General features: G+C 33.9%; 4 protein-coding genes across 6 annotated transcripts in view; all 4 read right to left on the bottom strand.

The window, feature by feature from the left end:
* Positions 1 to 1,147: 1,147 nt before the first annotated feature.
* Positions 1,148 to 2,777, bottom strand: LOC9299567. Of its 2 annotated transcripts, none has more exons than XM_002863445.2 (3): positions 2,324 to 2,777; positions 1,957 to 2,136; positions 1,148 to 1,880 (listed from the first exon to the last, which is right to left on the bottom strand). In XM_002863445.2, the coding sequence occupies exons 1-3, from the start codon at positions 2,585 to 2,587 to the stop codon at positions 1,266 to 1,268; spliced, it is 1,059 nt and encodes a 352-aa protein (XP_002863491.1). In that variant the 5' UTR covers positions 2,588 to 2,777; the 3' UTR covers positions 1,148 to 1,265. The 2 variants fall into 2 exon arrangements, with proteins under 2 accessions (XP_002863491.1, XP_020871087.1); XM_021015428.1 differs by having other exon boundaries at positions 2,315 to 2,604.
* A 1,344-nt stretch (positions 2,778 to 4,121) lies between these two features.
* On the bottom strand, positions 4,122 to 5,214 carry LOC9299566. Its single transcript, XM_002863444.2, has 2 exons — positions 4,862 to 5,214; positions 4,122 to 4,781 (listed from the first exon to the last, which is right to left on the bottom strand). The coding sequence occupies exons 1-2, from the start codon at positions 5,092 to 5,094 to the stop codon at positions 4,364 to 4,366; spliced, it is 651 nt and encodes a 216-aa protein (XP_002863490.2). The 5' UTR covers positions 5,095 to 5,214; the 3' UTR covers positions 4,122 to 4,363.
* Positions 5,215 to 5,388: 174 nt separating this feature from the next.
* Positions 5,389 to 17,496, bottom strand: part of LOC9299565 (decapping 5-like protein) — a 63,058-nt gene continuing 50,950 nt past the window's right edge. The window contains exons 1-7 of one of the 2 annotated variants that reach the window (XM_002863443.2): positions 8,311 to 8,762; positions 7,816 to 7,916; positions 7,609 to 7,680; positions 6,632 to 7,510; positions 6,200 to 6,373; positions 5,965 to 6,081; positions 5,389 to 5,856 (exon numbers count right to left, since the gene is read on the bottom strand). In XM_002863443.2, coding sequence (XP_002863489.1) covers positions 5,686 to 5,856; positions 5,965 to 6,081; positions 6,200 to 6,373; positions 6,632 to 7,510; positions 7,609 to 7,680; positions 7,816 to 7,916; positions 8,311 to 8,509 — 1,713 coding nt within the window. In that variant the 5' untranslated portion in view covers positions 8,510 to 8,762 and the 3' untranslated portion in view covers positions 5,389 to 5,685. Of the gene's footprint in view, positions 5,857 to 5,964; positions 6,082 to 6,199; positions 6,374 to 6,631; positions 7,511 to 7,608; positions 7,681 to 7,815; positions 7,917 to 8,310; positions 8,763 to 17,496 lie in introns of those variants that run through there. The other variant, XM_021026345.1, reaches the window with a different exon arrangement.
* On the bottom strand, positions 11,018 to 13,445 carry LOC9301326 (abscisic acid 8'-hydroxylase 3). The gene is given in 6 exon segments (XM_021026411.1): positions 11,018 to 11,464; positions 11,568 to 11,793; positions 11,885 to 12,060; positions 12,147 to 12,589; positions 12,726 to 13,044; positions 13,143 to 13,445. Coding segments are annotated over 6 exon segments (1,458 nt in total). The 5' UTR covers positions 13,343 to 13,445; the 3' UTR covers positions 11,018 to 11,370.

The following is a 17,496-nucleotide window of genomic DNA, read 5'->3' as shown; positions in this document are numbered from 1 at the left end:
AAAGATAAAAAAATTTAGTTATGAATATAAGAATACAATCTTTTCTAATTTTTAGGATTTATATAGGGTGAACAACCGTTTACTATTCTGAACGGACTTGTCGTTGACCATCAACACTCATCTACACCTTTGTAAAACCAGCATAAACCCTAAAAAATTTCTCAAAACCCTATAAACCATAAAGCTTGGAGATTTACAGAGTTTCCATCAGAATCTGTTGATATCTAATATCTAAATTCAATTACCCGTTAAACATTGATAACTAATGAAGAATTCGAATACAAGATCTATATAGCACAAAAACCCTAGATCCTAAAATTTCAAAAACAAGATCATTATTCTTAAGGCTTCAAAACTAAACAAAAGACTAAACCTTTAAGGAAAAAACAACAAATTATCTTGATTTAGATAAAACCGAATCAATCAATCAAATTAAAACGAACAATAAACAAAAAGTTTTCAAGATTCTACCGCAAAAAAGATTGTATCAGATCTGAAAGTAAGATCCTTATTTTTTTCACCTCGGACTCCGATTCAGTTGATACAAGACGGGATCTCACAAACCAACCATGACAACACACGTGTAATTGTCAGCTAATCAGTTCCCGACCTGCACCAAGCGAATCCGAGACCGCCGGTAACTTTAAATCATCGTATTTCTCTCTCTATCGCTCACTGGAAAAAAGGTGAAAGATAATAAGGAGGAGAAAACAGTTACCAAATCTGGCAAAGATTTATTCTGTGATTTAGGTCTTTCTCAAATATCGAGAATACTTTAGCCTCCTTTGGTGGGTATTTAATGAAATTGACTAACCAATTATTTGTCGACGCGTGTCTCCTTGAAAAGTCTTCTATTTCTGTTTGTGCACGTGTACTTAACGTCGGAACTCGAATCCTGTGACTGTCACGTGGAACCGGTATAATTCCCGGTTTGCATGCCTCCAAATCAGATAGTGATAAATCCCGGTTTGGTCGTTAATCCTACTAATATTATTTTAGGATAATTATCTAAAATTACCACATTTTGTTTGTTAGATTTTTTTCTTAACAATAGCACAAATTCAATCTTAATTAAGTTCGATTTTTTTTTTAAATGAGATTTCTCAATCCTAGTGGTTACATTGACAGTGATAAATTCACATAAATATTTGTATAAAAAACTTATATTTATTTTCTTACCAAAATACATACAGATCCCGGTTCAGTCCGGTTTGGCTAGACTAATAATTACATTCACAGAATGAAGTAGTAAAAAGATTTTTTGCTTAACTAGCATAGTTAACAAGCTCCAGTGACGCAGGGACTGAGCCACCATGGAGCAAAGCGAAGACCGAGCCAACGGTGCTAACGACTCGCGGGACCACAATTCGAGCAACTCTTGGTAGAGTCGGGTAAGTAAGAGTACCGACGATAAACCAATTGAGACTCATGAGAGCAACTGCATCTAAAGCCGGTTTATTCTTAACCGTAGAGAAAAATTGAACCACACTTCTTAAAGAGATACCAACCACAGTGAAGAGTGCTCCTAAAAGTGGAGTGCACAGCTCTTGTTCTTTGGCTTCATACATTACTATACCCACCACTAGAGCGAGCATCGCGCTGAATACACTTCTTGAAACCGCAATTTTCCTCTCTAAATCGAGGACTCTTGGTGTCACTTCTTCGTCTTTTGGGATTGTCGATTTTGCAAACGGATAAAGAGGTGATTTAACCGATGTGAACTCTGCATTTCCCTTTGATTCACAAGGGATATTCTTCGGCTTCGGTATGCTACGGATTTCGCTTGGTTCTTCACTGGTTATAACTTTGTCTTTCTTGCTCCAATAGTCTTTTCCATTAACTTCCTTCAACTGAAGATTTTCCTCTTTTAGTTCTTGCAGCTGCCAAAATCCAAATGTTAAGAACATATGTACATAAGGTTATGCAACAATTAGATTAAACCATTTTGTTTTTTACCTCAGCCTCTAGCTTTTCTATTTTGGAAATAGCTTCATCATGTTCATCTTCTAGTTCATCTAAGTCGCGTTCCATGATTCGGTATTCTTTTATTGCTGCCCGGAGATTCTCCTCTATCTCTTTTCTATTCCTTTCAAGACTCTCTACCTCATACCGCAACTCATAAATACTCTGCTCAAGCTGCAAATACAAAATTCCTTTAATTCAGAATCAATCAAAGATTACTAAAACAATCGAAATTAGCTTAAATCTCTAGGAGCAGCACTACATCTTGCACATTCACTCAAAGTAAAAAAACTTTTTTTTCTTAGAATTTATCAAAGATTACCAAAACTGGATACAAGAAAGGTTTACAAACCGAACGAACCAGTCTTTCCCTTGGTATAGAGACGAAAAAGCGAATCGGGAACGTAAAAAGAAGAACCGATCCCCAGATTGATCCCCACACAGCTCTCCAGAGCATACTTAAGTTGAACCAAATTGCAGAAGTCACCATATCAGTAGACACAAAGGTTGTGACAAGAGCTGTTCTAAGACAGAACACACATGCAGATATGCAGAAAAAGAAAGGTCTGGTCATAAGATAAACTGAAGATGAGACCAAGCCAGAAATCAAACCTCCAAGATCCATTTGTCTTCACCTAATTTTTTTTTCCCCTATAACAATATGAACACAAATACTATGAGTCACTGCATAATGGATTTCCCAAAAATAAGGTACTCAAGACTTTTGAAAGTTAAGAACCCTATAACTCGTTAACTCGTTAAGAACCCTATAACTCGCTAATGAACCAAGATGCTTCTAGTTTATATTGAAGCGACAGCTTACGGCTTACCTTTTTTAAGCTAAGAGTAAGAGCCAGAGTTGTAGCGACTGAGGCAGAGTATGAGGAAAATTGGTAGGGAAAGAAACAAAGAGGTGGCAGAGAGAGGAAAGCAATTAACGACACGTTGAGTGATGAGTGTATTTCTCAAGTCATTTGGATAAAGACCAAAGCTTTAAAATTCTAGTTGGCGGAAAATCAAAACTTAATAAAAGAGTACAATAAAACGTTATAAAGAATAATTAACTATATAAAAAATAATATTTTTTCCGTTTTTTATAAGAGGTTTTACAAATTAGATAAAATAAACTATTGTAGATAACAAAATGATTAGAGAAGAAATCTTGAGAAACTAAAATTAAATCAAGATTTGAGAATAAATCAAGAAGATTAGAGAAGAAATCGAGAGAATTATTAATTTTGATATCAATTTTCTTCTTTCGGTTCCGATTTTGTCAACGAGAATTCGTGATTAAATTGAAAGTTAACATAAAATTGAGCATTTTAATCACCATGGACAAAGTTCATGTTTTAAATCAACGAAAATGAACAACTGATGATTTAAATGATATTTGATATTTTCCCCTATGATATATTTATTAAGGACTGTTTAATGTCTTTGTAGTATAGCTTGCCAACAAGTTATCTTTGAAAACAGTCATAATTTTTTTTTTAGAATTTTGCATCAACTCATCAAACATCAAGAGGAAAATCAGAAGCAACAGGTCTAAAATATGCAGCAACATGTTCTAAATTTTTTATTGAAACATCTCTTGCAACATGAAAAAAATGAGGTAAATATTGTAATTAGTGTGATGCTTGTGCTTTGGTTTTACATTTGTTATTGCTATTGCAAAACTGATATAAGACATTGTTGATTGTTGCAGGGAATGATAAAATTTTGGTCCATGTTAGCAAGTTTTCATTAGTTTAAGACTACGCTAATAAACTAATTATTTGTGTTATGTATTTTGGATTCAGGTTTGTGTTATGTATGTTGCATGATTTTGTAGACTTCTGTTGTATATGTTAGATTAAAATCATTTATGTTATAAATGATTTTATTTATATATAACACGGTTCGTGTTTATATTATGCAAAACGGGGTTGTATAATATAACAATAGATAGTTTTCTAAAATAACATATAATAGCAAAAAATAAACCGATATATTTTTATATCATACCGAGAAGAATTAGCCATAAAATTTTACATCATATTTCAACGTCATAACTAAATTATGTACTTTATTAGTCTTATTCTATAATGTAATTTTTTCTTAATTAAAAAACATTAAAAGAAATCCATCATTTGTGATTTTAGTTGAAATAGAAAACTTACAAAAGATATTACTCTCAGTCATTATTATTCCAAACAATCATATAAACTTCCAGTCAAAATGTTGAGCGAAAATATCAAAATTTCTTGAATTTCTTTCATATTCATTTGATATCATTGTGAATAAATTTGTAGTATTACCTACAGCAATTATTTTAGAAAGAAAAAAATATATATCAATCCCAAAAAGTAAAATAAAACTAATTAAGTGAAAGGGAAAGTAAAACAAATGAGAGATAGAGTTTCTAATGCTTATGAGAAGAAGTGCAAGGAGATGGAATGTAACTATGATCAGAAGGTCTAAACCTAAGCTCACAGCTAAGGTTACACTCGAACTTGACCGATCCTAATGGTCCGACTCGCCACCGAGTTTTCGAGCCACCTTTGAGCTCGAACGTAATAACATCTTGTTTAACCGCATAGTCTACAGCTTGCATCAAAGTTGGATTCAATGGTATTGGATATGACTGAACCAAGTAAGGAAGGAACATTGATTTCTCTTTAACAACTTCAAACTCAGGCGCTTTTAAAATCGCAATAAGTTTCCCATCATAGCTTAGCTTGAACTCGGTTTCATCAAACAACGCATGAGCCTTAGCGTTATGATTGTCTACGCGAATCACAATTGTTAACTGCGTTTGCAAAACTCCAACTATATCATACCTGAGAAAAATATATCGATCATTAATGATCTAAGTTCGTGATCAAGGAAAGGGAAGAGTTGCGGAAAAAATAACCAGTACTTTAAGAAGTCGAGGTGAGCATCCGTGACACTAATGATGGGAACTCGAGGATGAATGACCATGTAACCAACGAAGACTAAAATGCCACCAATGATTACAACAATAGAGATTATAGCACAAATGATAGCTGCACACCAGATGAGAGGACTGGTGGTACCGTGACGAGAAGTCAATCTGGGCATTATTATGGGGTCACGGGATTGGATTTTAGTTCGGGTTCGATGAGACAACATTCAGGCTCTGTGACCAACGTTCTTGGCCTTTTGGTGGGTTTGGGTGATGTTTGAGAGAGGATAATGGAATTTGAAGGATTTGGTACTAAACCCTACTTGGTGGGGAAAGTTTTGGTATCTTTCTTTACTTTGGGGTAAAGGCAAAATGGGCTTAGCAAGTAACATACATAATTGGATAAAGTTGTATACTTCTAAATTTTAAGGAATCTTCTTCTTATGTATGTAAGGTCTAATGTAATTCTTAACTTGTAAGTATTACTAACTTCGCTTATGTGTGTATATGTAAATCAAATATTAAATATTAAAGCATATGATGTACGTATATATTTAATGATGTGCATATACCAAAAAGGTTCGTAGTACTTTTTGTTCTCTCTACATGAACAAACATTCTCTCCTGAGGCTAAAGCTCATCAGATTTTAAAAAGGAACATGAACTTGCCAATATGATATGCCTACACATCTAGAGATGTGGTAACCGTAAAACTGTTTTTTACCCGAAAAGCTGAATTTAAAAGAAGCGGTAAGAGAAGAAATGCGGGTACGCAAGTGACCAATAAAGCGTTCTGAGGAAGACAATAACGCAGCAGGTCAGAAATGTGTGTTTCTGCCTCGGCCTCTCCCACCAGAGTAGTAACCATAACCCGAGTTTGCGTAGTAGTTGTTATTGTGGTATCCGCCTCTGTAATTGGTTTGTGCAGCGAGATATGCACCCTGACCTGGTTGTAGTGGAGGTGGCCTTTGAAAATTACTAGCAAATGCCTGAATAAAAAGATAAAGAGAGCAAAAAAAGTCCATAAGCAAACACTATTGCGATTTGGAGAAGAATAGTAACTTCGGTTTGGTGGATATAGAAACGGTGAAACAAACCTCAGGAACTTGTCTCATGTGCTCGGGAAACTGGGTGTGCTGTTGTCCGCTTCTTCCCACACGGTCAAGTGGATTGCATGAGATTGTGTCGAAAAAGTCATCCTTGTTATATGCAGGCTGCAACAGGCAAAAACAGATATTAACCGCTGCTTGAAATATCATATAAATCATTAACTAGGTCATGTAAGAACTTGAACTTAGATCTCTCTGAGATTTAATCAAAGTTAGAAAATACCTGTACGTTCCCTTCAGCGTTTGGCTCAATTGCAGTTTCTTCCCGGTAATCATTTTGATTTCTCTGGTTACTTTTCCCAAGATAACCCCATAGTTCACTCTTATTGAACTTCTCATTCATTGCCTCAAAATCAAATTCTTCAGTGTACTCAATGCTAGAACTAGGGATCCGAGACTGCAACACATTTAGAACCAAAGAAAAAACAAATGAAAAATCATGAAATGTGTTGAAAGGATACAAACCAAAGTTGCAATGCTTTGAATTTCCAGTAACACTTCCAAGACAAAGAGAGAGGCTAAATGTATCACTACTAGTGACATCATGGAAGAACCAATGTAATCATGAATACTTTTTATAATAATCATGAGAAAATCATGCATAGGTGTGATATCTACGAGAATACATCAGAAGAAGAATTAAATAGGAAGATACCTGATGAGCTGAAACTGGAAGAGGCAGCAACGGTGCATGATTTCTGATAGCAAAACTTTGTGATGGCACATTCGCTGATATCGGGTTAGGTGCAAACATCTCTTGACCCCTATATACCATCTGCTGCCTAGATTGCGGTAACGGATTCATACCGAAGAATGACTCAGGCGACTTTGACAATGGACCAGGAATCACAGGAGATGAATTGGAGGCCACAGCAGGTAACTCATAAGGTATAGATCGGTTTGGATGATCAGACTGAGAGTCATAGACAACTTTACCAACAGCCCGAGGCGCACTGGGGTAACTGTTCTGAATATTTGGAGCAGAAAGCTGCGGTTCAGAAGGTGGAGAAAGGTTAGAGGGTGCTGAAGCAAGGCCAGGTGGAGTATGGAGTTGTGCTTGACCAAGGGGAGAAGGGTTGGAAGAGTATGATCGATTAGAAGCAACATCAGGTGAACGAGTAACAACCTGTGTTGAATCATTCACTACTCCCATGATTGGTGAAGCAAAATAATCTATAATCTGCGAATCATTGGGTACGGTCGAGGAGGATGAAACTGGCTGCTGCTTCATACCAAGAGGGACACCAGTGGAAGCTAATTTGTTACCTTGCACAAAAGAAGGCATGGGCATAGAGGAACCAACATTACTTTGAGTTGAACCAATTAAGCTCACTGGTGAATCTGTCAAACTTCCAGCATTAGCTGAAGAAGGAGGCTGGAAACTTAAAGGGACTGATGAATGTTGTGTGACAGGAACCGGTTTACTACTCAAAGCAGGTGTATTGATCCATTGTGATCCTCTCCCCAAACCATAACCGCTATCATAGCCAGAAATTGGAGAGCTCATAGTCATAGCTGGCCTAGAGTGAGAGGACTGTAAACAGGACGGGGGAATAAGAGATTGAAAATCATGAAAAGTGATAAATTTAATAGACAATTCTCATTCTCCATGTTCTAAGTGAATGTCTATACCTGATTGATGTCTTGTTCACTTTGAATCTCCTGTTTTGATTGAGCAGATGGAGATGGGTTAACTTGCAGATCCTAAAACAACAAACAAGTATCAACATAAATCAAACTTAAATAATGATCATAGTTCAGGGGTTCCAACTTAAAAAGACCAACTACGAAATACATCAAACATAAAATGCCTAAGAAGGTAAGAATCTGAATACTAACCTTAATGTCACTTCCACGAAAAAGAATGTAATCGTAAACTCTATCACACGGCGGAATTTGCGGCCCATCTTTCTTCCTCCCCTCCGTTCCACATGATCTTACTGCACAACCATTCAACAGACAACATAATACTATCATTCAACACAAGAACGCCACATTTGAATAGCAACACAAGTAAACATTTGCTTGGTAACTTCACCTCTCATGATTCACTAACATAGAAGTTTCCAGATTTTTAACTCTCCACTAACTATCAACACAAATTTAAAACGCAAATACATATAAACGAATACTAAAGCTTCTCTTACATCTCCTTGAATCTAAGACCAAATCAACCACAAGAACGGAATCAAAATCAAATTTCCAGTTCCAAACGCAAACAAAGTGATGACGATATATATACTCGATGTTCCAGTTACAAATACACAAAGCATAAACATGTAATCTCTGCGTTGTTCGGAAAATCCAAAATCGCATAGGTTTTGGAATCCGTACCGTTTTGTAGACCTAGCGTCGAGTCCTGAACGTTGAGATGGTAGAGAATGCCTTCGTAACGGATCTCGTACTTAGAAATTAGACTGATGAAACTTCCTATAAACGTATCTCCGACGTCGTTCCCCGGCGACGGAGAAGGTAAAGATGACGGGGGTTGAGATGACGACGGAGAGGAAGATAGCGAACTCTCACTCGCCATTTTTTAGAGATTAATCAGTGGAATCAGAGCTTGTACTCGATTAGGGTTCTTGCTTCTGTTGCAATGTTGATTTTTGAAAAATCTCTCTCTCGGAGAACCGTCGTGGCTTGAGTTTGTCTCCGTCGTGATATATAAAGGCGGGGAGATCTGTGTGCCGTTGGTCCATCTTTGATAATAGTTGGGCCTTTATTAGGCCCATGATCTTTTTCTTTTTAGTCAGAAGTCAGAACTAGGACTATGTTCTTAAAATTCACAATTTGTTTTCAAATTTTAGAATTTAGAAGTTTAATGGGACTTTTAATCCATTTATGGGCTTTTTGTAAACCACTAAAACAAGTTAGATTTAAGTTTAACCATTAGTTAGTTAAATTAGGGACAAGACAATTCAACTAAGGGTGCTAATTTGGGAAGATTCTAAAATCTACCCTTATTGGATGTGGAGTCTTTTAAATGTCATCTAATACATTGGATATGGTCCATATGGAAATTTTCCCTAACTAATTCACAATCCACCATTATTCAATTGATCATTTATCAAAGTCAGAGAAATTCTTGGGCGTTGGATTTCCTATATTAAAAAAGAAAAAGAAAAAAAAGTAGAAAGGAATATTTGATTACAAGTTTTTAGCTCTATACAAGATCTAAAAAATCCCATATACAAAGATAAAATTTCAAGAGAATTAAAACACATTCTCAATGTCTCCAGATTGAAAAATCTTTACGGTTTAGGGATTAGAATACGATAGTTGCGGTTTGCACGAATCCTCGCGAAAAATTAGCAAAGATGTCACAAACCAAAAAATATGTAGAAATATATACATGTAGGCGGATTCAAGTTACTCATGCATAGATAATCTTTTGTAATTCCAAGCACTTTCTTCTACACATAGTTCTACAGTGATCATGCCCAAACTACATATATGTAAGTCTTTTCTTTTCATTTCTTTTTTCCGTATGTATGTGTCATGTTAACTAATAATTAAAAATGTAATACCTCTCGATCGAATCAGGTAAAACAAAATTAACAAACATATAACATACTCTCGAGTTTGATTCTTTTTTTTTTTTCTAAACAAAGAGTTTGATTCTTGATAATAGTTCCCCAACAGCCCCACTACTGTTTTTAATTTATAGTTTAATCTTTATAGTTAGTAAAGTTCGAACTTGCAATCTTCTTGTGAACTCTCGAGTTGGAAATATATTTTCTATTATCATTCGTCCTTCGCTAATCACAATTAATTTTTTGGACTTATTTTTAAACCATGGATTACAGCCAACTAATCAAATCAATATTGTAGTGTACAGTGCACTTCTGCACTATGACAGACTGTTTTCTCTTCGCAATCAATATAACCATAAAAATTTAATAACTTACCACCTAACACTTGTAATAAGGATAGTAACCTTCGGGATTAGATGCTATTCTTACCTAATAACGAAAATATAAGGTTGATAAGATACTTTAACTAGAAAAGGTATAAGATAAATATATTTTTTAAGTACATTTTTGCTCCAAGATAGAGTTCTTTGTTTGAGTCAAAAGTTCAATATTTATTTATAGATGATAACAAAAATATGTTTAGCTCTTTCCGATTTTGTTTTCAGTTTATTTAAGCAAAAATGGTAGAATAATTATATAATTGGTGAATAAAGATAATTATGAAGGCAACCAATTAAGATTTACAGATGTATTCTCAAAAGAAAAATAAACCAATGTTAATTATTATAATAGTTTATATATATATATATAGATATAAATATTAATATTCATCGGACGATCGTATCCGTAGCAGTAAATTCCTGTAACATGCAAAATTCATAAACCAGTAAACTAATCAATATAGGCCGAATGGGCACATTATTTACGACTAACGGTCAAGCTTCAAAGTCGTCCTTATATGGAATCGCCTTTTATGAATTCTTACGATATGTAATATAATTTCAAAATTGGTTTACTCCAACATCCAAATGTCTTTGATTTGATATTTAAACTTTTGACGATAAGGTATTGTATTCTTTTAATTTATTATCTTTTTTATTGTCTCATGATATTTTCGTTACGTAAAAATCAAAATGTTAACACTTAACATAAGAAACGAAGTGAATGGTAAACTATTGGTCAATGGTCATGATATGTTGGGCGATCTCATACTGCATAATTCAACATAAGATCACCCTGATCACTAAAAAAATCAAAATCGCGAATATTTTAGTAAGTTGATATTTACATCAATCCTCTAATCTTGAATCTTTATCATATTTTAGCGCTACGTTTAATTTGTCATCAAATAGCAAAAACAAAATGATTAGTATAATACTTTTGTTGTAGTGTGACCAAAGGTAAGATGACTAGTTAATTTACTGACTGCAAATTTTTCGACGTACTATTGATTTCATTTAAAATCCAGTAAACATATATATAATTTTTTTTTTTTTTTTGAAAAAAAAATCCAGTAAATATTGTTCCGTTACTTTAAACAATTAATAATTAAAACGATGATTAAGCTTTGAAATTCTCTTGGAGCCTTCCATATATTGTATTCACTAATCATTACATTGATAACAAAAGAATTTACAATTTGAAAAGAAGAAAAAAAAAGACAACCAAAAATAAAGATACACATGGAACATTTATATAACTAATTCTCTCTTTCTCTCAAAATTTAATTCTCTATATAAACTAAAACTTATATACACTTGGGGGTCCCGTTTGGGATTTTTTTCCCTTTCTACTTTCTTTCATTTCTGTATTTTTTGTTTAGCCAATGAAATATAAGAGAATTAGTTTTTTTTCTCTTAAATAGAAAAAAAATCCTCACTTTCTAATTTTAGAAAGGCAAATGGTATTCTCGTAATTTGTACTATGGTTTTCGTTCCAAGGCAATAGGCAATCCATTCTGAGGAAGAGCGAACGGCCCATACTGAATTCCATCGCTAGGTCCTACAATTGACCATCTGAAAATTACGAAAATACCCCTTATCAGAAACACTTCCCAAAAATAATATCATTTTTATGTCAATTCCAAAAGGACTATTATCATTTTAAAAGTGTACCAACCTGTACTTAGTGGTGAGATGATGGATTAGAACAGAGATTTCAAGTTTAGCTAACTCATTGCCTGGACAAGAATGAATCCCACTTCCAAAAGGCATGAATGTATTCGGTTTCGGCGCAACTTCGAATCTCGACGGATCGAATTTTCCCGGATCCGAAAATATATCAGCATTGTGATGAATATTTCTGAATAGCGGCAATACTTTCCATCCCTTTGGTATCAAATATCCTGTTAAATTAGTTTTAAAAAACATATTAGCATAATTCATATGTAACAAATTGATCTAAATACGATATAAAGTACGTATATTTGTACATACCTTCGTATTCGACATCTTCGACAGCTTCTCTAAATGTGAAAGATAAGATAGTAGCAGCTCTTAATGTCTCTTGGATTACTCTATAAGTTAATGGCATCTTCTTTGTATCTTCCCAAGTGAGACTCTCTCCTTCTTTTTTATCTTTCCTTATTGCCATTTGCTCTTCCTGTTTTACCCAACAAAAAACCCATTAATTTACGGAACTGCCATTCCCTTATGAGATTCTCTTTTTTTTTTTTTTTTTTTTTTTTTTTTTTTTTCTTCTAGAACAGTTGGATTATCAGCTAAGTACTTGAGGATCCACGTCAGCACACTCGCCGTCGTGTCTCTAGCGGCGAAGATAAATCAGCTAAGTACTTGAGGATGTTCGTCGCTTAATCCTTCTTTGTCTTCCATGAATGATCCGAGAAGATCTGTGTGTGAAGAGGCGATTTGTTCGTCGCTTAATCCTTCTTTGTCTTCCATGAATGATCCGAGAAGATCTGTGTGTGAAGATGAGTTTTGTCTTCTTTTGGATAAGATGTTAGCGAGGATTTGTGCTAGCTCCTTACGAGCTTTCATGGCTTTGTGGAATAGTGTTCCGGGGAGATTAATCGGCATCGAATTGTAACCTTTCTCTAGAATGTAGTAGCATCGTTTTAGATCTTCTCGGTAGAAAACTTCGTCTTTGCCGAGTATTGAGATCAACGCCACATTGAAAGTGTACTGATGAGACAAAAAATTTGTTCAAGTGTCAGTTATAAAACAGAGTATAGTGATAGAGAAAAACAGAGGATGCTCTGTTTTTTGAGACAGAGAAAAAACAGGGGACACTCTGTTTTTAAGAGAGGGTGGGGCTTACTGTTTTCATTTCTTGGTAAGTGTTGAGTTGAGTTCCATCCCAAGAATTGAGTGATTCTTGAGCGATTGATTCAATGTGAGGGACCATGTTTCTGATTGCATCAGGCATGAAAGCTCTTAAAACTAGCTTTCTAAGTTTGGAATGATAATCTCCTTGGTGGAAAAAGATTGCTTGTTTTCCAAGCATCCTCTCTTTACTCGCCGGAAAAGTCGGTTTAAACAAATGAGACTTGGTAACCAATACAAATTTCGCTGCTTCAGGGCTTGAGATCATCACACATGGACATCCCAATACATGAGTCTTGAACACCGATCCGTATCTGTTTTTAACAAAAAATGTAAGAAAAAGTCAACTTTTCTGTTTTTAGACAAGAAAGTTTGAATTTTGAGGATTTTCAAGAAGACTCTGTTTTTAGACCTTCTCTGTTTTGCTGCGAAGAACACATTAGGGTCTTGTGAGTAAAGTTGGAATGTTTCGCCGACGTAAGGATAACCCATTGTTCCCGGAGGAAGAGGGAGATTCGTGGAGGAGCTACGGCGGATTCCGGCGATAAATCGGAGTAAACAAAGAAACAGAGCCACCGCAAAGAGAGTGAGAAACAAATCGGAGAAATCCATAATTTTTTATAAAACCCAATTCGTCCTTTAAACAATGGGAATTGGAAGTATGTGTGGTGAGTTCTCTCTAATGGATTGGTTTTTGTGTGAGAGATGAAAAATCAAGTGGGAGAGATGGATTGGTTTTATAGGCAGTGGAGGAGAGAGAGAGAGATGAAACAAATTGGAGAAGGGAGTTTCCGAAAAGGAACCTTTTTTTTGGAGCCAGCTAATTTGAGAGAGTGACGAGAGCACGTGTCGAAGAGCATGCAAAAAAAAAAAAAAAAAAGGAGCGTGTGAGATTTTGACCAAAAATTAGCCATCGTTAAAATTAATTTATGCCTCTTTAATTAATTATTAAGATTAAGTCAAGGAAAGGGGCAATTTTGGCCCTTAAGTAGAGACAAAGGAGGTAATGAGAGTTTTTTTTTTTTATTATATGTTTTGCCATGTTAATGGAAGTATATACACTTCATGGATTATATTAGTTCTTTAATTATGTAAGCTTACTAAGTACTAACCCTCTTGTGTTTATCTCTATTAAAAAAAAAAAAATGTTGGAAATAAAAATAAAGAATAGATCAAATGTATGTAACTATGTATGATTTTGTGTCCGACTATTTTGAAGAGATAGCATATATTACCAAGTAATTAACCATGCTTCACACTTGTTTGAAAAATCGGTAGGCGCTAATCGGGCGTTCGGCATGGACCTAGCGATTAATCGGAAAATCGGATTTAAATCGGTGATTAATCGGGGATTAGTTTTAGGGTTATTTTAATATTTTTAAAACATATTAATCCAATATTGTTTTCAAAATTGCAGTAAACATATAAAAATATATTTTTGAGACTAATTTTTATGATTTTTATTACAAATTGATGATTTTTATTGAAATTTGAACATAAGTTATTGTAAAATATCACAAACTCCCAATTCAAATGATTGAATAACAAAAAAAAAAAAATTATACTTACAATCTAAAAATAATCAGGGTATGTAAGATTAGGCGGAAAATAATCGGATTAGGCGGAGAGTAATCGGGTAACTGATTTCTTTAGGAGATTAATCATTAATCGAGGCGGATATAGTGGGTCTAACGATTAAACGGGGAGTAATCGGGGTAAGCGGGGATTTTTAGAACAGGATGGTTCACTCATAGTACTACTTGAAATTGGTAATAAGAATTTTTATTGAACATAAACTCTTTTTAAACATACGTATATGTTACCAATTGAGTTTTAGAGTTTTTCTTTTACATTCAGGATTGTTTACAACATTGGATTTTATCATTTTAATAAAAATGGTTACAACTGTTTGATTAAAAACATCCCTAAAGCGTTTTTTTTTTTTTTACTCATACTAAATTAGTCTCTGGTATACATGCTTTAGTCATTTCAATTACAAATTTTACTTTTGTTGCACTAAAGAAAATTGGAAGCTGGTAATTAGCCCGTCATGAAAATATCACGTGTGGTCATTGAAAACAAAAGACAGACAATCCAAATTTTCAGGATTAATCACTTATGATTATATATATGTCACTCATGGTAAGCCCACTTGTTACTAACTTAATTATTAATAGATACTTCTAATTTCTCTCCCACGTTCGCCGTGCATTACAGCCATATATTAGTATTTAATTTAGTAGCTTATACGAATTAATCAAAACCTATGTGGTTGACCCCAACAAAAATCAAAACCTATATATGTGATTAGAACTTCATCATCAGATGACATATAAAACTAAAAATTGACTTTTATTTTTTCAAATCATACAAGTAGGTTTAAATTACAAATATGATCAATGAAAATGAGTATTTAGTTTTGATAAAAGTTTTAATATTCATTGACTTTTGTTTTGTATCTATTTAATACAAATTGACTTTCTGCCTGTAAAATAAAAACATAATATTTCTTGGGGGATCTAGGACCAAAGACTTGTATACTTATTTGTCTACGTCCTTATTAATTTTGGAAGTTAGAGAAGTCTAACTATCACCAAACATCTTGTAAAATTAATACATAAAGTAGTACATATTAATTTTAACAACTATTGCACCTAAAATATATAGAATCGTGTGTCTGGAGGTTTTCTTGTACCTACCGGCTTTGTCTCCAAAAGGATCTTGTTCCTTGTTGGCTTTGTATAGCTTTCGGTTATCTTTTACGAATAAATAAATCTTTAGACGAAAAAAATATATATATATAGAATCATGTGCCCCACGCCCCCACCATAGATTTACATATTAATTAGTTTGACCCTAAAAAAAATGATTAAATATAGTTTACGAACTATGAAACGTAAAGTTAACGTGGAACAATCTGATATGCATGGATTGTGTAAATCTGGAGTTTTGCTTAGCTTAATCAGAAAATTCTAAATTTATGATAATATTTATAATGGATCAAAAAATTAAAGATAAAATTTTTTCACTTGAAGGAAGCGCCAAACGAAAACAATACAACTATACACTTTGACCCAAGAAATTAATGTTGAATTTGAGACAGTCAAAATCGGTTAGAGATCGACAAACTTATAATCAACACATAGTTTAGTGACATTTGTCTTATCAAGGTCATGGCCTCCATATAAATCTTTTTGAAGATAAGAATATGTGACTTTTCATATTCAAGAAACATCCACATCTCCACATAATTTAATAAATACAAAAATCATAAATTTTAAAAGTAGAACAGTGACTATATATAGTTGGGGAAATTAATCATAGAACGATTCCAAATTTAATGTCTTTCAACAAGAAACATATATACGCGGTCGAATAAATATGTAAGTTGCATCGTTACGCGGCTTAAGATCTCGTCTCTTGCTGCTCATTATATTGTACGTAGCAGTGCCGTGGTACGACTTCTTCAAATTAATTTAATTATATTATATGATTGTCAAAGGGAATTTATCTATCAAACATGGCGTGCAAATGTGCAATCATGCTGGTGTAGTTATTAATTATATCGTAATAATATAGAGAATATTCAAAGTGACAATTTAGTTGATACCTTATACACTTCACAAATTTAAAGATAAGTTGTTTACGGTACATTAGAATACAAGTACGTGCTTTAAGCCAAATGTGTGATCTAGCAGCAACTTTTGAATGACACTTTTTTTTTTTTTTCATTTACCGAATTTATCCCGATAGAAAGATACGGAGTATATAATATTATGGGATATAACCACATGGTGGTGGGCGAGTGGTTCTCGTTTGGTTGGAAAGATCGCCCTGTTGGTCTAGGCCAGGGATCGATCCTCCCCAGACGCAGTTTCGCTCTCTCACTCCTGTGGCTACCTGGGAATTTACATGCGGACTTGCTCAGGCGCCCCAGACCACTAGTTTATCAGGGGGCCCTTAAGTGGAGGCTTAAAAATCCCTGTGACGTGAGCTTAGGCCGAGTGGACTAGTCAGATCACTGTGTGGTCTGGATACTTGGTTATCAAAAAAAATATTATGGGATATATATATATATAAAGAAGATATATATTATGTATGTTGGATATACTGAAATTAATATAACATAAAAAGTGAAAACATCGGACGTAAGTGTTACAAGTGTGTTTTCGTAAAAAAAATATTAGTGTGAATAAAAACGGCTGATATATGTGTTTGTTTCACGACAAAACACAATTTGCGTTGCATTAAAGTAATACTATGTCTAGCAGATGTTTGAGCAAAACCAAATTTTTTTTTTTTGTTAAAGAAAACAATTTGTTGCGCAAGGGCGTTTTATAATTTTATTTTCAATAAACTGCACATATTTATAAATTAAAAAATCATTAATTTTATGACTTTCTTTTGCAGCTGGAGGTTCGTGAGTACGTAGAACAATTGTACCCTCTGTATTTGTTTTTCTTTTAGTTCCTTCAAATTTAATTTGATCAATTTTACTTTAAACAACATTTGAGATTGGACTTTGTACTGTATATTAGTATATATTCACAACTTATACACGAATAAGACTTTATATATATGAAAATATTCATAAATATCAGGAACGTCACAAGCTAGATGATTTTTGTACCTTTAGACCGACTATATCTTTTTTGAACATGTAAACATGCAGTGACGGAGCCAGGATTGTTTTTAACTTGAGTCAAAATAAATATTAAAAAAAATTGTTTATAAACTGTAAAAAAAAAATCTATAATTGCATTCTA

This window comes from Arabidopsis lyrata (assembly GCF_000004255.2).
Source record: "Arabidopsis lyrata subsp. lyrata unplaced genomic scaffold ARALYscaffold_8, whole genome shotgun sequence".
Classification (NCBI taxonomy): domain Eukaryota; kingdom Viridiplantae; phylum Streptophyta; class Magnoliopsida; order Brassicales; family Brassicaceae; genus Arabidopsis; species Arabidopsis lyrata.
The sequence above is the reverse complement of the archived record's forward strand: the minus strand, read 5'-3'. Positions and strand labels throughout refer to the sequence as shown.

Excerpts from the sequence above, each read along its gene's own strand:
- LOC9299566 (XM_002863444.2), bottom strand. The coding sequence starts at position 5,094 with ATGTTGTCTCATCGAACCCGAACTAAAATCCAATCCCGTGACCCCATA. Across the intron at positions 4,782-4,861 it reads GCTCACCTCGACTTCTTAAA|GTATGATATAGTTGGAGTTT; the intron begins GTACTGGTTATT and ends TATTTTTCTCAG.
- LOC9299567 (XM_021015428.1), bottom strand. The coding sequence starts at position 2,587 with ATGGATCTTGGAGGTTTGATTTCTGGCTTGGTCTCATCTTCAGTTTAT. Across the intron at positions 2,137-2,314 it reads GGGAAAGACTGGTTCGTTCG|CTTGAGCAGAGTATTTATGA; the intron begins GTTTGTAAACCT and ends TTGTATTTGCAG. Across the intron at positions 1,881-1,956 it reads TAGAAAAGCTAGAGGCTGAG|CTGCAAGAACTAAAAGAGGA; the intron begins GTAAAAAACAAA and ends GGATTTTGGCAG.